General features: G+C 50.2%; 1 protein-coding gene across 1 annotated transcript; it reads left to right on the top strand.

Moving 5' to 3' along the window:
• The first annotated feature begins 1,093 nt into the window (after positions 1–1,093).
• Positions 1,094–21,626, top strand: LOC132386306 (C-type lectin domain family 12 member A-like). The gene is made up of 8 exons (XM_059958563.1): positions 1,094–1,160; positions 1,774–1,845; positions 3,427–3,546; positions 10,157–10,273; positions 12,221–12,364; positions 16,020–16,162; positions 16,606–16,670; positions 21,446–21,626. Exons 1-8 carry the CDS (start codon positions 1,094–1,096, stop codon positions 21,624–21,626), a joined length of 909 nt encoding a protein of 302 aa, XP_059814546.1.
• Positions 21,627–22,528: the final 902 nt, after the last annotated feature.

The following is a 22,528-nucleotide window of genomic DNA, read 5'->3' as shown; positions in this document are numbered from 1 at the left end:
CAAGACTTCTGGAACGGCCAGAGGTAGGGAGATGGTGGGGAAGGGGGGAATGGTGAGAGGGAGAGAAGGAGCGGGTGAGCGCTGAGGGTGGGACTGAGGGATAAGGAAGGAGGGTGGTGAGGGAAGGAGGGACGAGTGGGGGAGAGGGAAGAAGAAATGTGTGGGGGTGGGAAGGAGAAGCGAAAGAGTGTGTGGAGGGAAAGGAACGAGAAAAGAAGGAGGAAGACGGAGTGAACGGGTGAGGAGGGCGGATATTGGGGGAATAGGAGAAGGTGAACGACGGCTGCGTGTGCAGAGTTAAGAAGCACAAAACCCTTCCCCACCCTCGAAAAATTCGGAAGGGGGAAGTGTAGTGGGATATGTGGAAGGAGAGAGACTGGGACTAGGAGAGCAAACGGGAATCGGGGAGAGAAAGGAAGGGAAGAAGGAATAGAAGGAATGGAGAGAGTGATAAAAGCAGGAAGGTCGGAGCGGGAGAATGAGAGCGAGATGGTGTGAGAGTGAGATGGATTGAGAGAGAGAGAGAGAGAGAGAGAGAGAGAGAGAGAGAGAGTGAGTGAGAGAGAGTGAGATGGATTGAGAGAGAGAGAGTGAGATGGATTGAGAGAGAGAGAGAGAGAGAGAGAGAGAGAGATGGATTGAGAGAGAGAGAGAGAGAGAGAGAGAGAGAGAGAGTGAGATGGATTGAGAGAGAGAGAGAGAGAGAGAGAGAGAGAGAGAGAGAGAGAGAGAGAGAGAGAGAGAGAGAGAGAGAGAGAGAGAGAGAGAGAGAGAGAGAGAATGCAGTGCGATACGTGAAGATAGAAGACAAGGAAGTCGAGAGTGTGCTTGTGTGCTGGAGTGTTTCCTCTGGCCAGTCACTCTCCAGATCTCTCTCCTCCCTCTATTTCTCATCACCCCCCCCCCCGCCACTCTCATCTCACTCAACCACCCTCTCTCTCACACACAATCTCTCTCCTCCCCGCACTTCCTCTCTCATCTCTGTCCTTCTCCTTATCGGCTGTTAATCAGGTGTTAGTGGACCACGGTGGCCCACTCCGGGTTTCCTGTCTCGAAGGTCCCGTCCCTTTCAGGAGCTCAGAGACTCGACAGGATGGACGAGAGCGGGACCTACGAGAAAATGCGGTTCACAGGAACGGACACACAAGCTCCTTCGGGAGGTGAGTGGTGCGCAGAGAGGGAGAGAGGTTACGGCCATCTCTGACCCTGGGAGTATGATATACGATAGCATGGACGGAGCTACTCTCCATAGCTGACCCCGGGGATGTGGAGTGGTCGGTCGGTGCTGAGAGCGCTTTACTCGGTGTCTGACCACAGGAGCTCATGACGAGTCGCTGTGAAGGGAGTTTTAAGGCTGATTTATACCCTGCGTAGTAGCCTAACTAAGGTGTAGCCTTTGTAAGTGGCCTGCGCAGTTGTGAGCACTTACATCTGTGCGTTGGTATTTCTGCGTCGATCAGCAATCCACCGCCAAAACGCTAGATGGCGGTGTGGTTTCTATATCTGTGAAGGGACAGTGTGGCGAGAGCTGCACTGTGTTTCTGTCCAAGCAATGTGTGATAGAACTGCTTGGAGAGATTTTCTCTCTGTGCCTCAACCGTGAGTGTGTTGTGTGATGGTGTGGAGGGAGATTCACTCTGTGCCTGACCCCGGGAATGTGTGTTGTGACGGTGAGGAGGGAGATTCACTCTGCGTCTGACCCCTGGAATGCGTGGTGCGACTTTGAGGAGGAAGCCTCTCCCAGATTCTCACCCTCAGCTGTTCTATCCCCAGCTGAACCGGATGTATCGTACGTGCAAATGAATGTCACGGCCACCTTGGCGCCCCGGGTCCGAAGAGAGGAAGGTCAGTTTCATCTTTGTTGGATTGACTGTGCTTAGGTGACGTGTCCATTACTTTCGGGAGATCTCAGGGCAAAGTACCGTTGACCCCGATAATTGACTGCTGCCGAATACGTCAGAGGGAACTCGTGATACAGTCCATGATGAGGGAGCTCTGTGGGAGGGACGGTGTGGACGGTGCGCTCTGGGACGTACAGTGAGCATTATGCACAATGGAAGCGGGGGGCGGTGTTTGGTGTGGATGGTGCCTTCGTGACTGGATGTCTGGACAGAGCCCTGTGGGATCGGGTGAGGAGGCTGTGTTGTGGGAGGGGGCGCTAAGCAGGAGATTCTCTGGGAGGCGTGGAGTGGTGGGTGTGGCGTGGAATTCGGTGAAGACGGTTTGCTGTGCGAGTGGTCGCTGAGGGGAAAAGGGCATTGAGGAGGGAGCACGGTGGGGTGCACAGAGCGGAGGGAACGCCGTGGGATGGCTCGGGAGGAGGGACCTCTGTGGGAGGGTCGTTAAAAAGGAAACAACATTGGAGGGGTGGTGATGAGGGAGCCATGGAAAAAGCGGAAAGGAGGCAGCGCTGTGGAAAAGTTGAATGATTCTCTCAACTTTCGAACCACCTTTCTCTCTCCTCTGATCTCTGTCTCCGTCTCTCTCTTTTTTATTCCGCGCTTTCCCTCATTTCTTCCACTCCCTTTTTCCTCAGCTTTGCCTTCCACCACCGTCCCTCTCACACATCTTTCATTCCCCTCTCAACCTTTCCATATTTTACCACCCTTGCCCCTCCCTCTGCCTATTCTCTAATTTCGCACATCTATCGAAAATCCTTATATCTCTCCCCATCCGTCTCTCTCACCATGCCCTTTCCCCTCTCCTCTTCCAACCAATTCCCCTTCTCCCAAATTTCAACCTTCCTCCCCTCCCCTCACTTGCCCAACTCTCCAAACTCGCCCGTCTATCACACTCCCCCTTTCACCCTTCCTCACCCTCGCACTCTCATTCTTACCCTTTCCCTCATTCAACGCTCATTCACTCACCTCCGGCTACCTCCGCTCCCCTCTCAAACTGTGCTCTCCCCTTCTCCCCATTTTCCGATTATCTCCCGCTCCGCCACCTCTTCTCTCTATCTGTCCCTTCCCCTTTTCCCCTCTCTCGCAATCTGTCTTTCTCTTCCTCTGTTCCTTACCCTCTCGGTATCCCACTTTTCTTCTAACCTGACTCTCCTATCTCCCTCCGCTCTCTTTGCTCTCACTCGTCCCTCTCCCTCCTCTCACTCTTACCCTCTACCACCACTCTCTCCTCCTCTGCCACTCTCACAGTCTCTCCTAACCATTCTCATTCCAATTCTCCCTCTCCTATATTCCCGCTCATTGCCTCTATCGCTCACCACTGTCTCCTCCTCTCTATCCATCTATCATCCTCTCTCCACCTGTGTTCCCCGTTCCCTCACATGATTCTCACTGCCTCTCATCCTTTCCCCACTTTACTTAACCCACACTTTCCCTACTCTCCTTTCGCCTTTTTCTGCTCCCTCACTCTGCCCTCAGTCCACTATCTATTACCTTCTCTCTCATCCTGCCTCGCTCTGCATCCCAGTTGGTCTGAGCTCCACCTACGCAGAGGTGAAATTTCCGAACGACGAGCACATCATCGATGAGGATCAGGCTCCTCCCATTGCCGCAGGACTCCGCAAGCTGCCAACCAATGCACAACCAGGTCAGAGTTCATAATTATGACACCACCGTGGACACATCACGTGTTATATGCAGAACTGTGTGTGTTTTTCTAAATAATACAATTTTTCCTCCTTCAGCCACATTCCTAGCTTCTCGCCCACATACCGACGAGCATTTGGGTACAAAAATTAGTCTTTTGGGTGCCCAATTAAATTTCTGTCCTCTCTCACCTTCACCGTGTAAGCTCTCGTCCGTGACTGTAGCTGATGTGACCCACATGGTTTTGTACACCTCTGTAAGGTCACCCGTACACTCCAACGAACAAAGCCGCTCTGTAAGGTCACCCGTACACTCCAACGAACAAAGCCCCTCTGTAAGGTCACCCGTACACTCCAACGAACAAAGCCCCTCTGTAAGGTCACCCGTACACTCCAAGGAAAAACGCCCCTCTGTGAGGTCACCCGTACACTCCAACGAACAAAGCCCCTCTGTAAGGTCACCCGTACACTCCAACGAACAAAGCCGCTCTGTAAGGTCACCCGTACACTCCAAGGAACAAAGCCCCTCTGTGAGGTCACCCGTACACTCCAAGGAACAAAGCCCCTCTGTGAGGTCACCCGTACACTCCAAGGAACAAAGCCCCTCTGTGAGGTCACCCGTACACTCCAAGGAACAAAGCCCCTCAGTAAGGTCACCCGTACACTCCAAGGAACAAAGCCCCTCTGTAAGGTCACCCGTACACTCCAACGAACAAAGCCCCCCTGTAAGGTCACCCGTACACTCCAAGGAACAAAGCCCCTCTGTGAGGTCACCCGTACACTCCAACGAACAAAGCCCCTCTGTAAGGTCACCCGTACACTCCAACGAACAAAGCCCCTCTGTAAGGTCACCCGTACACTCCAACGAACAAAGCCCCTCTGTAAGGTCACCCGTACACTCCAACGAACAAAGCCCCTCTGTAAGGTCACCCGTACACTCCAACGAACAAAGCCCCTCTGTGAGGTCACCCGTACACTCCAAGGAACAAAGCCCCTCTGTAAGGTCACCCGTACACTCCATCGAACAAAGCCCCTCTGTAATGTCACCCGTACACTCCAAGGAACAAAGCCGCTCTGTAAGGTCACCCTTACACTCCAAGGAACAAAGCCCCTCTGTAAGGTCACCCGTACACTCCAACGAACAAAGCCCGTCTGTGAGGTCACCCGTACACCCCAGGGAACAAAGCCCCTCTGTAAGGTCACCCGTACACTCCAACGAACAAAGCCACTCTGTAATGTCACCCGTACACTCCAAGGAACAAAGCCCCTCTGTGAGGTCACCCGTACACTCCAAGGAACAAAGCCCCTCTGTGAGGTCACCCGTACACTCCAAGGAACAAAGCCCCTCTGTAAGGTCACCCGTACACTCCAAGGAACAAAGCCCCTCTGTGAGGTCACCCGTACACTCCAACGAACAAAGCCCCTCTGTGAGGTCACCCGTACACTCCAAGGAACAAAGCCCCTCTGTAAGGTCACCCGTACACTCCAACGAACAAAGCCCCTCTGTAATGTCACCCGTACACTCCAAGGAACAAAGCCGCTCTGTAAGGTCACCCATACACTCCAAGGAACAAAGCCCCTCTGTAAGGTCACCCGTACACTCCATCGAAGAAAGCCCCTCTGTGAGGTCACCCGTACACTCCAAGGAACAAAGCCCCTCTGTGAGGTCACCCGTACACTCCAAGGAACAAAGCCGCTCTGTAAGGTCACCCTTACACTCCAAGGAACAAAGCCCCTCTGTGAGGTCACCCGTACACTCCAACAAGCAAAGCCCATCTGTAAGGTCACCCGTACACTCCATCGAACAAAGCCCCTCTGTGAGGTCACCCGTACACCCCAGGGAACAAAGCCCCTCTGTAAGGTCACCCGTACACTCCAAGGAACAAAGCCGCTCTGTAAGGTCACCCTTACACTCCAAGGAACAAAGCCCCTCTGTGAGGTCACCCGTACACTCCAACAAGCAAAGCCCATCTGTAAGGTAACCCGTACACTCCAAGGAACAAAGTCCCTCTGTAAGGTCACCCGTACACTCCAACGAATAAAGCCCCTCTGTAAGGTCACCCGTACACTCCAACGAACAAAGCCCCTCTGTAAGGTCACCCGTACACTCCAACGAACAAAGCCCCTCTGTAAGGTCACCCGTACACTCCAACGAACAAAGCCCCTCTGTGAGGTCACCCGTACACTCCAACGAACAAAGCCCCTCTGTAAGGTCACCCGTACACTCCAAGGAACAAAGCCCCTCTGTGAGGTCACCCGTACACTCCAAGGAACAAAACCCCTCTGTGAGGTCACCCGTACACTCCAACGAACAAAGCCCCTCTGTAAGGTCGCCCGTACACTCCAACGAACAAAGCCCCTCTGTAAGGTCACCCGTACACTCCAACGAACAAAGCCCCTCTGTAAGGTCACCCGTACACTCCAACGAACAAAGCCCTTCTGTGAGGTCACCCGTATACTCCAAGGAACAAAGCCCCTCTGTAAGGTCACCCGTACACTCCATCGAACAAAGCCCCTCTGTAATGTCACCCGTACACTCCAAGGAACAAAGCCGCTCTGTAAGGTCACCCTTACACTCCAAGGAACAAAGCCCCTCTGTAAGGTCACCCGTACACACCAACGAACAAAGCCCCTTTGTGAGGTCACCCGTACACCCCAGGGAACAAAGCCCCTCTGTAAGGTCACCCGTACTCTCCAACGAACAAAGCCCCTCTGTAATGTCACCCGTACACTCCAAGGAACAAAGCCCCTCTGTGAGGTCACCCGTACCCTCCAAGGAACAAAGCCCCTCTGTGAGGTCACCCGTACACTCCAACGTACAAAGCCCCCCTGTAAGGTCACCCGTACACTCAAAGGAACAAAGCCCCTCTGTGAGGTCACCCGTACACTCCAACGAACAAAGCCCCTCTGTAAGGTCACCCGTACACTCCAAGGAACAAAGCCCCTCTGTGAGGTCACCCGTACACTCCAAGGAACAAAGCCCCTCTGTGAGGTCACCCGTACACTCCAACGAACAAAGCCCCTCTGTAAGGTCACCCGTACACTCCAAGGAACAAAACCCCTCTGTGAGGTCACCCGTACACTGCAACGAACAAAGCCCCTCTGTAAGGTCACCCGTACACTCCAACGAACAAAGCCCCTCTGTAAGGTCACCCGTACACTCCAACGAACAAAGCCCCTCTGTGAGGTCACCCGTACACTCCAAGGAACAAAGCCCCTCTGTAAGGTCACCCGTACAATCCATCGAACAAAGCCCCTCTGTAATGTCACCCGTACACTCCAAGGAACAAAGCCGCTCTGTAAGGTCGCCCTTACACTCCAAGGAACAAAGCCCCTCTGTAAGGTCACCCGTACACTCCGACGAACAAAGCCCCTCTGTGAGGTCACCCGTACACCCCAGGGAACAAAGCCCCTCTGTAAGGTCACCCGTACACTCCAACGAACAAAGCCCCTCTGTAATGTCACCCGTACACTCCAAGGAACAAACCCCCTCTGTGAGGTCACCCGTACACTCCAAGGAACAAAGCCCCTCTGTGAGGTCACCCGTACACTCCAAGGAACAAAGCCCCTCTGTAAGGTCACCCGTACACTCCAAGGAACAAAGCCCCTCTGTGAGGTCACCCGTACACTCCAACGAACAAAGCCCCTCTGTGAGGTCACCCGTACACTCCAAGGAACAAAGCCCCTCTGTAAGGTCACCCGTACACTCCAACGAACAAAGCCCCTCTGTAATGTCACCCGTACACTCCACGGAACAAAGCCGCTCTGTAAGGTCACCCATACACTCCAAGGAACAAAGCCCCTCTGTAAGGTCACCCGTACACTCCATCGAACAAAGCCCCTCTGTGAGGTCACCCGTACACTCCAAGGAACAAAGCCCCTCTGTGAGGCCACCCGTACACTCCAAGGAACAATGCCGCTCTGTAAGGTCACCCTTACACTCCAAGGAACAAAGCCCCTCTGTGAGGCCACCCGTACACTCCAACAAGCAAAGCCCATCTGTAAGGTCACCCGTACACTCCATCGAACAAAGCCCCTCTGTGAGGTCACCCGTACACCCCAGGGAACAAAGCCCCTCTGTAAGGTCACCCGTACACTCCAAGGAACAAAGCCGGTCTGTAAGGTCACCCTTACACTCCATCGAACAAAGCCCCTCTGTAAGGTCACCCGTACACTCCAACGAACAAAGCCCCTCTGTAAGGTCACCCGTACACTCCAACGAACAAAGCCCCTCTGTGAGGTCACCCGTACACTCCAAGGAACAAAGCCCCTCTGTGAGGTCACCCGTACACTCCAAGGAACAAAGCCCCTCTGTGAGGTCACCCGTACACTCCAAGGAACAAAGCCCCACTGTGAGGTCACCCGTACACTCCAAGGAACAAAGCCCCTCTGTAAGGTCACCCGTACACTCCAACGAACAAAGCCCCTCTGTAATGTCACCCGTACACTCCAAGGAACAAAGCCGCTCTGTAAGGTCACCCATACACTCCAAGGAACAAAGCCCCTCTGTAAGGTCACCCGTACACTCCATCGAACAAAGCCCCTCTGTGAGGTCACACGTACACTCCAAGGAACAAAGCCCCTCTGTGAGGTCACCCGTACACTCCAAGGAACAAAGCCGCTCTGTAAGGTCACCCTTACACTCCAAGGAACAATGCCCCTCTGTAAGGTCACCCATACACTCCAAGGAACAAAGCCCCTCTGTAAGGTCACCCGTACACTCCATCGAACAAAGCCCCTCTGTGAGGTCACCCGTACACTCCAAGGAACAAAGCCCCTCTGTGAGGTCACCCGTACACTCCAAGGAACAAAGCCGCTCTGTAAGGTCACCCTTACAGTCCAAGGAACAAAGCCCCTCTGTAAGGTCACCCGTACACTCCATCGAACAAAGCCCCTCTGTGAGGTCACCCGTACACTCCAAGGAACAAAGCCCCTCTGTGAGGTCACCCGTACACTCCAAGGAACAAAGCCGCTCTGTAAGGTCACCCTTACACTCCAAGGAACAAAGCCCATCTGTAAGGTCACCCGTACACTCCAAGGAAAAACGCCCCTCTGTGAGGTCACCCGTACACTCCAACGAACAAAGCCCCTCTGTGAGGTCACCCGTACACTCCAAGGTACAAAGCCCCTCTGTGAGGTCAGTCCTAGGATCCAAGGAATCAAGTCCTGAACTGCCTGACATCACTTCATAACTCAGTCCCTCGAGCTCGGGCAACATCCTGGGAAATCTCCCTCTGCACTCTTTCCAGCTCAGTTACATCTTTCCCACAGCAGGGGGAACCAAGACTGAACCGAAATCCGAGTGCCTCCTCGCCGACGTCTTGTACAACTGGGATGTGACCTCCCGACTCCCGGACTCAGTGTCCTGACTGATAAAGGCAAACGTGTCGAACACCTTCTTCACCAGCCTGTCCTGTATCTCCCGTCCTCCTACAGACTCCTTCATTCCTTAAAGCTCCCTGTCCTCCAGCAATCTTCACGTCGTATGCAAACTGAAACCGGTGTATTAATTCAAACATCCAAGTCTTTGACATAATAGAAGAATAATCGGACACAACGAGACCCTGTGGAACACCACAGGACACCGTCAGCCAACATGGAAAACCTACAGCACAACACAGTCCCATCGGCCCACAAAGTTGTGACGAACATGTTCCTACAATAGAAATGGCTAGACTTCCCGTTCACCCTCTATTTTTCAAAGTTGCATGTACCTATCCAGAGTCTCTTAAAAGACTCTGTGTAGGGTACCTATCCATGTTTCTATAAAAGACCCGAGTGCATCTTACCCTAAATGAGATACAACTTTGGAAAAATGTATGCGTACCCACATTGGTGGGAGAAATGAACGGGCGGATGATTATTTAGATGGACAGAAAACTCAAAATGCAGAAGTGCAAAGGGAGTTGGATACCCTAAAGTTCAGTCTCCAGTTTGAGACGGTGGTGAAGAAGGCGAGTGCAACGTGGCCATTGATTTCTAGAGGTACAGAATATCAGAACAGGGATGTGACTTTGAGGCACGCGGCGACCACACTTGGAGTATTCTCTGCCGTCTGGGGCTCCTTATGGATGTGCTGACATTGGAGTGGGTTCAGGGAAGATTCACCAGAATGGTTCCAGGAATTAGAGGGTTATTGTATGAGGAACATCTGGAGCTTTTGGGCTGTATTCCCTGGGGTTCAGGAGACTGAGGGGGGGGGGGATCTCACAGAAACTTTCCGATTGTTTAAAGGCCTGAACAGATCAGGTACAATAAGTTATTCCCCGTGATAGGGGAGTCTAGGAAAAGAGGTCACGACTTCAGGATTGAAGATGGTCCATTTAGAACGGAGATGCAGCTAAATTACGAGTTAGTCAGAGACTGGTAAAGCTGTGGAATTTGTTGCCACAAGCGGCTGTGGAGGCCAAATCATTTGGGGCATTTAAGGCAGAGATCGATAGTTTCTTGATTATCCGGGATATCGAAGGGTATTTGCACTATGCAGGGGAGTGGGGATGACGGAAGAATTGGTTCAGCCCATGACTGAATGGCGGGGCAGACTTGAATAACCGAATGGCCTCCTTCTGCTGCTATATCTTATAATCGCATGGTCTTGTGGTCTCTCCACAGCTGCGCATGAACAGCATCCGAAAGGAAAGATCGGAAATAGACCGGACAGTCTGATCTGCCTACTCTGCCTTGTTATGTCCGCCTTCATCGTGACTGTGGCCGGTCTCTCGATCCATGGTGAGTGGAACGTTCTCCCGGTGGAGTCACACCATACGTAAAGAGAGTGGAATAAATTGTTATTGTAAAATCCCATCACCACAACACGGACACACCCCTGACCGTGATAAAAACACGGCCTTTACCGTAACACAATCGAGACTCGTCCTGACACCGACGCGCCATTCACCATAACATCAACAATGCTGTTGCCGTAGCACGGTCACTACCTTCAACGAGACACAGATAAACTCCTGACCGCGACGCTGACGCTACATCGCCGTGACAGAAACATGACCCAGTCCCCAATTGTAACATCAACAAAACCTTCACCAGGACATTGATATACCCCATCGCTGTGACAGTCACACTGACCGCAACTTACTCCTCACTGTAATATCGACATGCCCCTGAACGTGTCACTGATAAACTCCTTAAGCGACACCGAAACACACCTCACAGTGACACCGACACGGTCTTCAACGTGACACTGAGGTACAGCATACCGTGACATCTCCACGCTCCACAACGTGATCCAGTCCGCACCACACCGTGACAAAGACTCAGAAGTCGCATTAACACCCCTTACCCTAGACAGTATCGCTCCTCTACACAAAAACCGATGCACCGCTCGCTCAGGTAATGCCCCACACCTCCCCTGACAAAGGCAAACCCCTTAACGTGATACTGACACCTAAATTCACAATGACACCAACATAGTACTCTCTGTGACACCGAGACACACCTCAGCGTGACCGTCTCACATCCAGCGTGGCCATGACATGTCTCTCACCGTGACACTGACATACCCCGCTCTGTGAGACCAGCACACCCCACACATGGCACAGATACTCCACCCACGGTGACACCACAAGGCCCCCCACACTGGCATTTTCCTCGACTTGACATCGAGATACACTTCATTGTGTTCCGGCACACCTCTCGCCGGGGCACAGAAACTCCTCACAGTTTCCTCACACGTCCCTCACAGGAAATCGGACATGTCCAGCATGATACTGACGCAGACGCCCATTGTAACATCAACAAAATCTTCATCGGGACATTGATGTACATCATAGTGTGACACAGACGCGCCCCACAATGTGGCGCCGACGCCTCGCTCTGTGCCATCAGCCCGTCCTTCACTGTGACACCTTCACCGTGACACTGACACAACAAAATTATAATGGTGCATAGCTCCCTGAAGGTGGAATCTCATCTGCATAGGGTGGTAAAAATCTTTTGGTATGCTGGCCTTTATAAATAAGAGCATTGAGTATAGGAGTTGGGATGTAATGTTAAAATTGTACAAGGCGTTGGTAAGACCAAATTTGGAGTATTGTGTACAGTTCTGGTCACCGAATGATAGGAAAGATGTCAACAAAATATAGAGAGTATAGAAAAGATTTACTAGAATGTTTCCTGGTTTTCTGCACCTGAGTTACAGGGAAAGGCTGAACAAGTTAGGTCTTTATTCTTTGGAGCGTAAAAGGTTGAGGGTGAAGTTGATAGAGGTATTTGAAATTATGAGGGGGATAGATAGAGTTGACGTGTATAGGCTTTTCCCATTGAGAGTAGGGGAGATTCAAACAAGAGGACATGAGTTGAGACTTACGGGGCAAAGGTTTAGGGGCAACACGAGAAATATTTTTTTTTTACTCAGAGACTGGTGGCTGTGTGGAACGAGCTTCCAGCAGAAGTGGTAGAGGCAGGTTCGGTATTGTCATATAAAGTAAGATTGGATAGGTACATGGACAGTAAATGAATGGGGGGTTATGGGCTGAGTGCAGTGCGTTGAAAATAGGTGAGAGTAAGCGTTGGGAACGGACTAGAAGGGCCGAGATAGCCTGCTTCCGTGCTGTAATTGTGATATTGCTACATGGTTATAATCTCCGTGACCAGTTCGGTAGCGTGACGCTGACTCACGTGTCACTGCAAACGCTAAACATCCTTCACCATCTCTCTCAGTGTCACAGATTCGTCAGTCTAAGGAAACCAGCCACCGAAACTACCATCAGTTAAACTCATCCCTTCAATTCAAGCTTTCAGCGGTCAAATCTAATCTGTCCGATCTCCGTCACCAGATATGTGAATTGTTGACCAGAAGCAGAGGTGAGGCATCATCCCCCTCTTTCACCCGCTCCTCATCACTGGGCAGGCATGGAGAGAGGAAGCGTCACTCAGTGCTTAATATCGGGAGTGTGTGAAGAGAAGGTATGGAGGGTGATTCAATCTGTGCTTGACCCGGTGAGTATGTGATGGAGATGAGTGGAGGAAACTTCACTCTATCACTGAATCCAGTATGGATCCAACTTCACTCTGTGTCAGACTGCGGGATTCTGCGATGGGACACTGCACAGAGAGATTCACCCCATGTCGGACCCCTGAAGAGTGTTATGGCACCGTGGAGAGAACGTTTTACTCTGAATGTGGGAGTGTGTGATGGGACGGTGTAGCGGGGGATTCATTCCGTGTCGGAATCCGGGAGTGAATGATGGGAAGTTGCAGAGGGGGATTCATTTTGAGCCTGAATACGGGAGTGTGTTATGGGATCGAGGAGAGACAGCTTCAGTATGTGTCTAAATCGGGGAGTGAGTGATGGGACGTTGCAGAGGGAGCTTCACTCTGTGTCTGACTCCCGGAGTGTGTAATGGGATCGGAGAGAGAGAGCGTTTGTGTTTGATTCCAGGAGTATGTGATGGGACGGTGCAGATGGAGGGTTTATTCTATGTGACACCGGATTGTGTGTTTGGATATTTTGGAGGGAGTCTGACCCCGTGAGTGTGCCATTGGAGGGTGTGGGCGGAGCTTTGCATTGTGTGAAAACACAGGTGGGTGTGATGGAACGGTCCAGAGAGAGCCTCACACTGTGACCCGCCAGGAGATGCGTGACGGGACGTAAGGATGGAGATTCACTTCGATATTCGTCGTGTGCGCAGAGGGAGTTTCTTTCTGTGTCTGAACGCTGGAGTGTGTAATGGGGCCGTGGAGAGAGAGATTCACATTGTGCCTGATCAGGCTGTGTGTTCTTGGACTTTGTAGAGGATCTAAATTCTGTTGACTGACCCCGGGAGCGTCTGAGTGGCGGTGTTGAGCGAGCTTTCCTCTGTAACTGACCCCGGGAGTATCTGAACCCGGGCCTTTATAAAAGGCAGTGTGCACGGAGCTTCTCTCCGCGTCTGACCCCGGGCCTTTATTAAAGGCAGTGTGCACGGAGCGTCTCTCCACGTCTGACCCCGGGTGTTTATAATAGGCAGTGTGCACGGAGCTTCACTCCACGTCTGACCCCGGGCGTTTATAAAAGGCAGAGTGCAGGGAGCTTCACTCCACGTCTGACGCCGGGTGTTTATAATAGGCAGTGTGCACGGAGCTTCCTTCCACGTCTGACCCCGGGTGTTTATAATAGGCAGTGTGCACGGAGCTTCACTCCACGTCTGTCCCCGGGCGTTTAAAGAAGGCAGTGTTTCTCGGAGTTTCACTCCACGTCTGATCGCGGGCGTTTATAAAAGGCAGTGTGCACGGAGCTTCACTCTACGTCTGATCCCGGGCGTTTATAAAAGGCAGTGTGCAGGGAGCTTCACTCCACGTCTGACCCCGGGCGTTTATAAAAGGCAGTGTGCAGGGAGCTTCACTCCACGTCTGACCCCGGGCGTTTATAAAAGGCAGTGTGCATGGAGCTTCACTCCACGTCTGACCCCGGGCGTTTATAAAAGGCAGTGTGCATGGAGCTTCACTCCACTTATGACCCCGGGCCTTCATGAAAGGCAGTGTGCACGGAGCTGCACTCCACGTCTGACCCCGGGGTTTTATAATAGGCAGTGTGCAGGGAGCTTCACTCCACGTCTGACCCCGGAGGTTTATAAAAGACAGTGTGCACGGAGCTTCACTCCACGTCTGACCCCGGGCGTTTATAAAAGGCAGTGTGCACGGAGCTTCACTCCACGTCTGACCCCGGGGGTTTATAAAAGGCAGTGTGCACGGAGCTTCACTCCACGTCTGACCCCGGGCGTTTATAAAAGGCAGTGTGCACGGAGCTTCACTCCACGCCTGACCCCGGGTGTTTATAAAAGGCAGTGTGCATGGAGCTTCACTCCACGTCTGACCCCGGGTGTTTATAAAAGGCAGTGTGGAGGGAGTTTCACTCAACGTCTGACCCCGGGCGTTTATAAAAGGCAGTGTGTATGGAGCTTCACTCCACGTCTGACCCCGGGTGTTTATAAAAGGCAGTGTGCAAGGGGCTTCACTCCACGTCTGATCCCGGGCGTTTATAAAAGACAGTGTGCACGGAGCTTCACTCCACGTCTGACCCCGGGTGTTTATAAAAGGCTGTGTGCACAGAGCTTCACTCCACATCTGACCCCGGGCGTTTATAAAAAGCAGTGTGCATGGAGCTTCACTCTACGTCTGATCCCGGGCGTTTATAAAAGGCAGTGTTCACGGAGCTTCACTCCACGTCTGACCCCGGGCGTTTATAAAAGGCAGTGTTCACGGAGCTTCACTCCACGTCTGACCCCGGGCGTTTATAAAATGCAGTGTTCACGGAGCTTCACTCCACGTCTGACCGCGGGTGGTTATAAAAGTCAGTGTGCACGGAGCTTCACTCCACGTCTGACCCCGGGCGTTTATAAATGGCAGTGTGCATGGAGCTTCACTCCACGTCTGATCCCGGGCGTTTATAAAAGGCAGTGTGCATGGAGCTTCACTCCACGTCTGACCCCGGGCGTTTATAAAAGGCAGTGTGCATGGAGCTTCACTCCACGTCTGACCGCGGGCGTTTATAAAAGGCAGTGTGCATGGAGCTTCACTCCACGTCTGACCCCGGACGTTTATAAAAGGCAGTGTGCATGGAGCTTCACTCCACGTCTGACCCCGGGCGTTTATAAAAGACAGTGTGCAAGGAGCTTCACTCCACGTTTGACGCCTGGAGGGTGTGATGGGTCCGTGGACAGAGAGATTCAATCTGCTTCTGACCGTGTTAGTGTGTGATCGGACGGTGCAGGGATCTTAAATCTGTGTCTCACCCCGTGTATGTATGATGGGTCTCTGTGTTTGACACAGTGCGCATGTGATGAGTAGCTTTGGCGGGAAAATGGGGTGGGTGTGGGGTTTTGGGGATGGTCATGCGTGTGTCTGACCCTGGGAACTGTGACGCATGCCTGGAGAGGAGACATGATGGATGTATACAAGATTTTAAGTGGAATAGATGGAGTGGACAGCCAGCACCTCTTCCCCAGGGCACCACTGCTCAACAGAAGAGGACAGGGCTTTAAGGTAAGAGGAGGGCAGTTCAACGGGTCTATCAAAGGAAGTTTTATTTTACTGATAGAGTGGTCCGTGCGTGGAATGCACTGCCTGAGTTGTATGTGGAGACAAATATACTAGTGAATTTTAAGAAACTACTAGACAGTTATATGGAGGAAATTAAGTTCGAGGGTGTATGAGTGGAAGTGTTTAACTGTCGGCACAACATTGTGGGCCACAGGGCCTGTACAGTGCCGTATTATTCCATGTTCTATGCTCTATTCACTCTGTGTCTTGACCCCGGGAGTGTCTGATGGATGGTGTAGACGGAACTTCACTGTGTCTGATCCTTGATATTTACGATGGTATTTGCGCAGGGATATTCACACTGTGCCTGAACACAGGTGAGCGTGATGGGACCCCGTGGAGGGACTTTCAGTCTGTGTGTCACCCCGGGTGTGTGTAATGGGGAAGTGTGAAGGGAGATACACCTTGTGTCTCACTATCCCTTGTTCCTGATTTCCAGACCAACCGTGTTCCGAGGACTGGGTCAGAAAGAAAGACCGGTGTTATTACGTATCCACGTTTGGAACAACTTTCCAAGAAGCGATACAAGACTGTTCAAACCGTCATTCAAGGCTGCTGGAAATCAATTCAAAGGATGAAGCGGTATGTGTCACAGCACGGGAATATCCCACAGTAAGACAGGAATGATCACACACTCCCAGGTTCAGACACAGAGTGAATCTCCCTCCACACCGACACATCGCACACTCCACGAGTCAGATACAGAGTGAAGCTTGCTACAAAGAGATCCATCACACGCTTCCGAAGTCAGACACAGAGAGACCACCCGGCATACAGTTCCATCACACACTCACGGGTTCAGATGCAGAGTGAATCTCCCTCCACATCATCCTATCACACATACCCGGCTTCAGACACAGAGGTAAGTCCCCTTCACACTGTCCCATTACAAACTCCCGGGGTCAGACACTGAGTGAAGCTCCGTCCACACCGTCCCATCACGGATTCCTGTTGTAATCAACTGAGAGATGCTCCGTACATAGTTTTTGATACTTGGCATTAATCAAGTAAATTTAATTTCCCAGCTCTTCGTATTCGGCGAACTTGTGTACAAAACCCATTCATACTGGAATAGAAAATGCGAAAACGGGTGAGATTATCACTAATCTGTGGGGTGAAGATTGGTTATTGACATAGTCCTGACGGTAGAAAATGGAATTAGTTTACGGACTGAAGTAGTTTTGTCGTAAAAGGTAGAGGTATTGTGATTTGTTTGTAGACTGAACGTGGGTAGGGGGTAGGGTGGTTCAATGGGAACATTTTAGGGCCGACACGTGTCTGTCTGGGAAGTCATGGCAGTGGGAATATTTCGGAAACTGCCAGAGTGGACAGATCATTATGGAGATGATTTTGGTACTGACGCATGCCGGTGAGGACAGCGCAGTAGAGTGTGATTATTTTGGAGATAGATGCCGGGCTGTAAGGAAAGGGAACAACTGTGGGACTATTTCGGTGAGTGACATAGATCTGAGGGACGGGAGTGGGATAGCTGGATTTGTTTGGAGACGGATACAGGGCCATGGGCACACAGTGGGTTAACGGGATGAGTTTGAGAACTGGCGCAAAGATTTAACCATAAACATTTAACCAAATAGAAAATTACAGCACAGAAACAGGCCATATCGGCCCTTCTAGTACGTGCCGAGACTTACTCTCACATAGTCCCACTGACTCGCACTCAGCCCATAAACTTCCATTCTTTTCTGTCCATATACCTATCCAATTTTACTTTAAATGACAATACCGAACCTGCCTTTACTACTTCTACAGGAAGCTCGTTCCACACAGCTGCCACTCTCTAAGTAAAGAAATTGCCCCTCATGTTACCACTAAACTTTTGCCCCCTAACTCTCAACTCATGTCCTCTTGTTTGAATCTCCCCAACTCTCTATGGAAAAAGCCTATCTACGTCAACTCGATCTGTCCCCTCATAATTTTAAAGGCCTCTATCAAGGCTCCCTTCAACCTTCTACGCTCCAAAGAATAAAGACCTAACTTGCTCAACCTTTCTCTGTAACTTAGCTGCTGAAACCCAGGTAACTGTCTCGCAAAACTCCTCTGTACCGTCTCTATTTTGTCGACATCCTTCCTATAATTCGGTGATCAGAACTGTAAACAATAATTCAAATTCGGCCTTACTAATCCCTTGCACATTTTTAACATTACATCCCAACTCTTATACTCAATGCTCTGATTTATAAAGGCCAACATACCAAAAGCTGTCTTCACCATCCTACTCCCATAAGATTCAACCTTCAGGGAACTATTCACCATTATTCCTAGATGACTCTGTTCTACTGCATTCTTCAATGCCCTAGCATTTACCACGTGAGTGCTATTTGGATTATTCCTACCAAAGTGCAGCACCTCACACTTATCAGCATTAAACTCCACCTGCCATCTTTCAGACCACTCTTCCAACTGGCCTAAATCTCTATGCAAGCTTTGAAAACCACCTTCATTTTCCAGAACGCCAGCTATCTTGGTATCATCTGCATACTTACTAATCCCATTTACCACTCCAGATCATTAATGTATATGACAAACAACATTGGACCCTGTACAGATCACTGAGGCACACCACTAGTCACTGGCTTCCAACCTGACAAACAGTAATCTACCACTACTCCCGAGCACCTTCCATCCAGCCACTGTTGAATCCATTTTACTACTTCAATATTTGTAACTAACGGTTGAACCTTCCTAAGTAACCTTCCGTGTGGAACATCCGCAGTTTTATCCTCGTTAAAAATTCAATAAGATTTCTCAAAGATGACTTACCATGCACAAATCCATGGTGACTGTTCCTAATCAGACCCAGTCTGTCTAGATAATTATATATACCTTCTCTAAGAATAATTTCATTAATGTCCCCAGCACTGATGTCAAACTGACAGGCCTATAATTGCTAAGTTTACTCTTAGAACCCTTTGTAAACAATGTAGCAAAATGGACAATACGACAATCCTTCGGCACCATCCCCGTTTCTAATGACACTTGAAATATTTCTGTCACAACACCTGCTATTTCCACACTAAATCCCCTCATGTTCCTAGGGAAAATCCTGTCGGGAACTGGAAATTTATCCACTTCTATTTTCCATGCAGTACTGGTTCCGGATGTACATCCCAGTACTCAGTCCTCTTTAATCGTCATTGTTTCCATAACTTCCCTACATGTTTCCATTACCTTACCAGAATTCAATAACCTTCTCCTTAGTGAATACCAAAGAAAATAAACTGTTCAAAATCTCCACTATCTCTTTTGGCTCCACACATAGCTGTCCACTTTGATTATCGAAGGGATCGGTTTTATCCAACACTATCCTTTTGCTTTTAATATAACCGAAGAAACCCTTTGGATTTATTTTCACCTTACTTGACAAAGCAAATTCGTGTCTTGTCGCTTTTCTAATTTCTTTCTTAAGATTATTTTTACATTTTTATATACATCGAGCACCTCATTTACTCCATGCAGCTATATTTATTGTAGATCTCTCTCTTTCTCCGAAGCAAGTTTCCAGAATCCCTTGAAAACTATGGCTGTCTCAGACTTATATCATTTCTTTTCAACCTAATCGGAACATACAGATTCTGTACCCTCAAAGATTCACTTTGAAATGTTCGCAATTTCTCTATTAAATCCTTCCCATAAAACAAATTGTCCCAATCCACTCCTTCTAATTCCTTTCGCATCTCCTCAAAGTTAGCCACTCTCCAATGAAAATCTAGAATCTGTGGCCAGTCTTATCCTTGTCCATAATTATATTGAAACTATTGTCATTGTGATCACAGGACCCGAAATGCTCCCCAACACATACCTCCGTCACCTGACCTATCTCATTCCCTAACAGTAGATCCAACACTGCCCCTTCTCTAATTGGTACCTTTATGTATTGCTGCAAATAACTATCCTGCACACATTTTGCAAACTCCAAACGATCCAGCCCTTTTACAATATGGTCTTCCCAGTCTATCCCTCAATCACAACCCTATGCTTACTACACATATCTGCTATCTCCTTGCAAATTTACTCCTACAATTCACGGTCCGCATCAGGTGGTCTCTAATAAACCCCTATAATTGTTACTACAACTTTCCCATTCCTCAATCCACCCAAATAGACTCCCTGGACGATCCCTCTAATCTATCCTGCCAGAGCACCGCGGTAATATTTTCTCTGACAAGCAACCGAACACCTCCTCCTCTTGTCCCTCCGATTCTATCACACCTGAAGCTACGAAATCCACGAATATTTAGTTGGCAGTCACACCCCTCCTGCAACCATGTTTCAGAAATAGCTCAAATATCATATTTCCAGGTATCAAACTATGCTCTAAGCTCATCGACCTTTCTTACAATGTTCCTAGCATTAAAATAAATGCATTTAACTAATTCTCCATTCTTCCTCTCTGTATCTCTGACGGTGCAAACAACTTTACTATCTTCTTTTTCTTCCTTCTCCCATACACCTGTTCTTACACTCTGGTTACACTGCACCCCCCCCCCCAACTCCGAATCTAGTTCAAATCGAGTGCAGCATCTCCAGCAAAACTACCTTCAAGAATATTTGCCCCCTTCCATTTTAATTGTAAACCATCCCGCCGGTACAGGTCCTACCTTCCTTGGAAAACTACCAAATTATCAGGAAATCTGAAGCCCACCCTCCTGCACCATGTCTTCAGCCATGTGTTGATCTGCGCTACCTTACTGTTTCTAAGCCCATCTACACGTGGCACTGGTAGCAATTTTGAGATTGCTATCCTGGAAGTCCTGTCCTTTAACTTGGCGTCTGTCTCCCTAGACTCAATTTTCAGGACTTCCTCTCTCTTCCAACCCAGGTCATTAATCCCTACATGGACCACGACATCCGGCTGCTCACCCTCCATCGTGAGCCCGAGATATCGCGGACCCTGGAACGAGGGAGGCAATAGACGATCTGAGGTTCTCGATCTCTTCCACAGAACCTCTTTTCTATCCCCCTAACTATTGAATCCCCTATCACTACTGCTCTCCTATCTCCCCTGTTTCCCTTTGAGCTGAGAGTCCTGTCTCAGTGCCAGAGACGCAGCCACTGCAAACTTGTCCTGGTAGGTCGTCCCCACCAACAGTATCCAAAGCGGTATACTTACTGTGGTTGGTAACGGCCACAGTGGTCCTCTGCTCAGTCTGTCCATTCCCCTTCCCTCTCCTGACAGTCAGCCAGCGACCTGTCTCATAACTCTTAGGGGCGACTATCTCCCTGGAACTCCTGTTTACTTCTGCCTCTGCCTCCCGAATGAACCGATATTCATCCAGCTGGATGATTGAGAGGGTGTCAGTGTGTCAGTGTACCAGTCTGGAGGTGGACCAGAGGCTGTGGGGAGAGTGAGGTGTAGTAGGAGAGGGAAGGGCAAGGGGATTAATCTGGGACCGACACAGGGCTGAGGGAAGAGTGTGGAACAATAGGATTATTTTCGGGACAGCCATAACTCTGTGGGTAGACGGTGGGATAGCGGGGTTTGTTCGGGGGCTGAAACAGATCAGAAGGGAGAACGTGGGCTTGTTCGATTCGGATGGGGACTGACAGAGGACTGTGGTGAGGAGTTTGGGGATTCAAAGGGCTTTGGGGAGACATTGGGTCAGTGCGATTAGCTTGGGGAACTAACACAGGATTGTGGGTAGACATTGGGACCGTGGTGTTTGTCTGGGTACCGACAGGGGGCCGTGGGAAGGGAGGGAGCTGATGAGTGTAATGAGTTTTGGGGACTGACACCGGCTGTTAGAAGATAGTTAATTCATTCTTTTAGCTTGGGGCAGGTATCAGCTCGGATTCTCTGCTGGAGTTGTTTTGTCTCTGTTGAAATTGTTTCACCCTCTTGAATAGGAATGTGGGCCAGAGTCTCCTGTACAAGGCATCAGATGGATCGAACGTCTGCAGTCAGTGCGGAAGGATTTACTCTTGCGATCGAGTTTGGCGTTTCATCTGCGAGAAGACGACAGCTTTATTCCCGGATATTCCTGAAAAGATCCGGGGTCTCTGTCAAAATTCAGCGGAGGCGACATGACTAACCCCAGATTCTCCTCCTTCTCTCTCCTTCACTCTCAATCCCCGATGCTGTCAAGCTCGCTCCCCACCCTTTCTGCCCCTCCCTTCAACTTCATCTCCTACTCTTGTCGCAAACATATTCTCCCCACCGCACCGCGACGGACCTCTCCACCTGTCCATCTCCTTCTTTCTCGCTATTTCCCCCGTCCCGCTTGTTTCCGCTCCCTCTACCTTTCTCTCTAACCCCTCACCTCCCTTTATTTCCTCCCCTATACCCGCCCGCTCTTTCTCTGCTCCGTCTGCCCACCTATTGCACCTCTCTCCCCCTTTCTTACGCCACACTACACCTCTCTTCCTTCTCACCCCGTTCTCTCTAAACCCTCCGTCTCCCGGATCTCTCTCTTTTTCCTTTCCACCCACTTTCACCTCAATCCTGTGCCGTCTGGTTCTCGATAACCCAACCCTGCGTAAAACGCTCAGCGTATTCCCTCTGTCTGTGCCGCTCTTGGGTTTAGAACTATAGAACATTACAGCACAGAAACAGGCCTTTGGGTCCTTCTTGGCAGTGCCGAACCGTTTTTCTCCCTTGTCCCACTAACCTATACCTGGCCTCTATCTCTCCATACACCTCTCATCCATGTACCTGTCTAGGTTTTTATTAAATGTTAAATTTTAGCCCCCATTTACAACTTCATCAGGTAGCTCATTCCACACTAACACCACTCTTTGTGTGAAGAAGCCCCACCCCCAATGTTTCCCTTAAAATTTTCTCCCTTCACCCTTAACCCATGACCTCTTTTTTCATCTCCCCTGGACTCAGTGGAAAATGCTTGCATGCATTCCCTCTATCTATACACATCCTCATTTTATATAACTCTATCAGGTCTCCCCTCATTCTTCTACGCTCCAGGGAATAAAGTC

Source organism: Hypanus sabinus, unplaced genomic scaffold, assembly GCF_030144855.1.
Source record: "Hypanus sabinus isolate sHypSab1 unplaced genomic scaffold, sHypSab1.hap1 scaffold_1094, whole genome shotgun sequence".
In the NCBI taxonomy this organism is placed as follows: domain Eukaryota; kingdom Metazoa; phylum Chordata; class Chondrichthyes; order Myliobatiformes; family Dasyatidae; genus Hypanus; species Hypanus sabinus.
Note: the sequence above shows the minus strand (reverse complement) of the source record. Positions and strands in the feature narration are given on the sequence as shown.

Coding starts and splice junctions, on each gene's coding strand:
- LOC132386306 (XM_059958563.1), top strand. CDS start 1,094: ATGGACGAGAGCGGGACCTACGAGAAAATGCGGTTCACAGGAACGGAC. Junction 1,161..1,773: donor CACACAAGCTCCTTCGGGAG/GTGAGTGGTGCG, acceptor TTCTATCCCCAG/CTGAACCGGATGTATCGTAC. Junction 16,163..16,605: donor TCAATTCAAAGGATGAAGCG/GTATGTGTCACA, acceptor TTAATTTCCCAG/CTCTTCGTATTCGGCGAACT.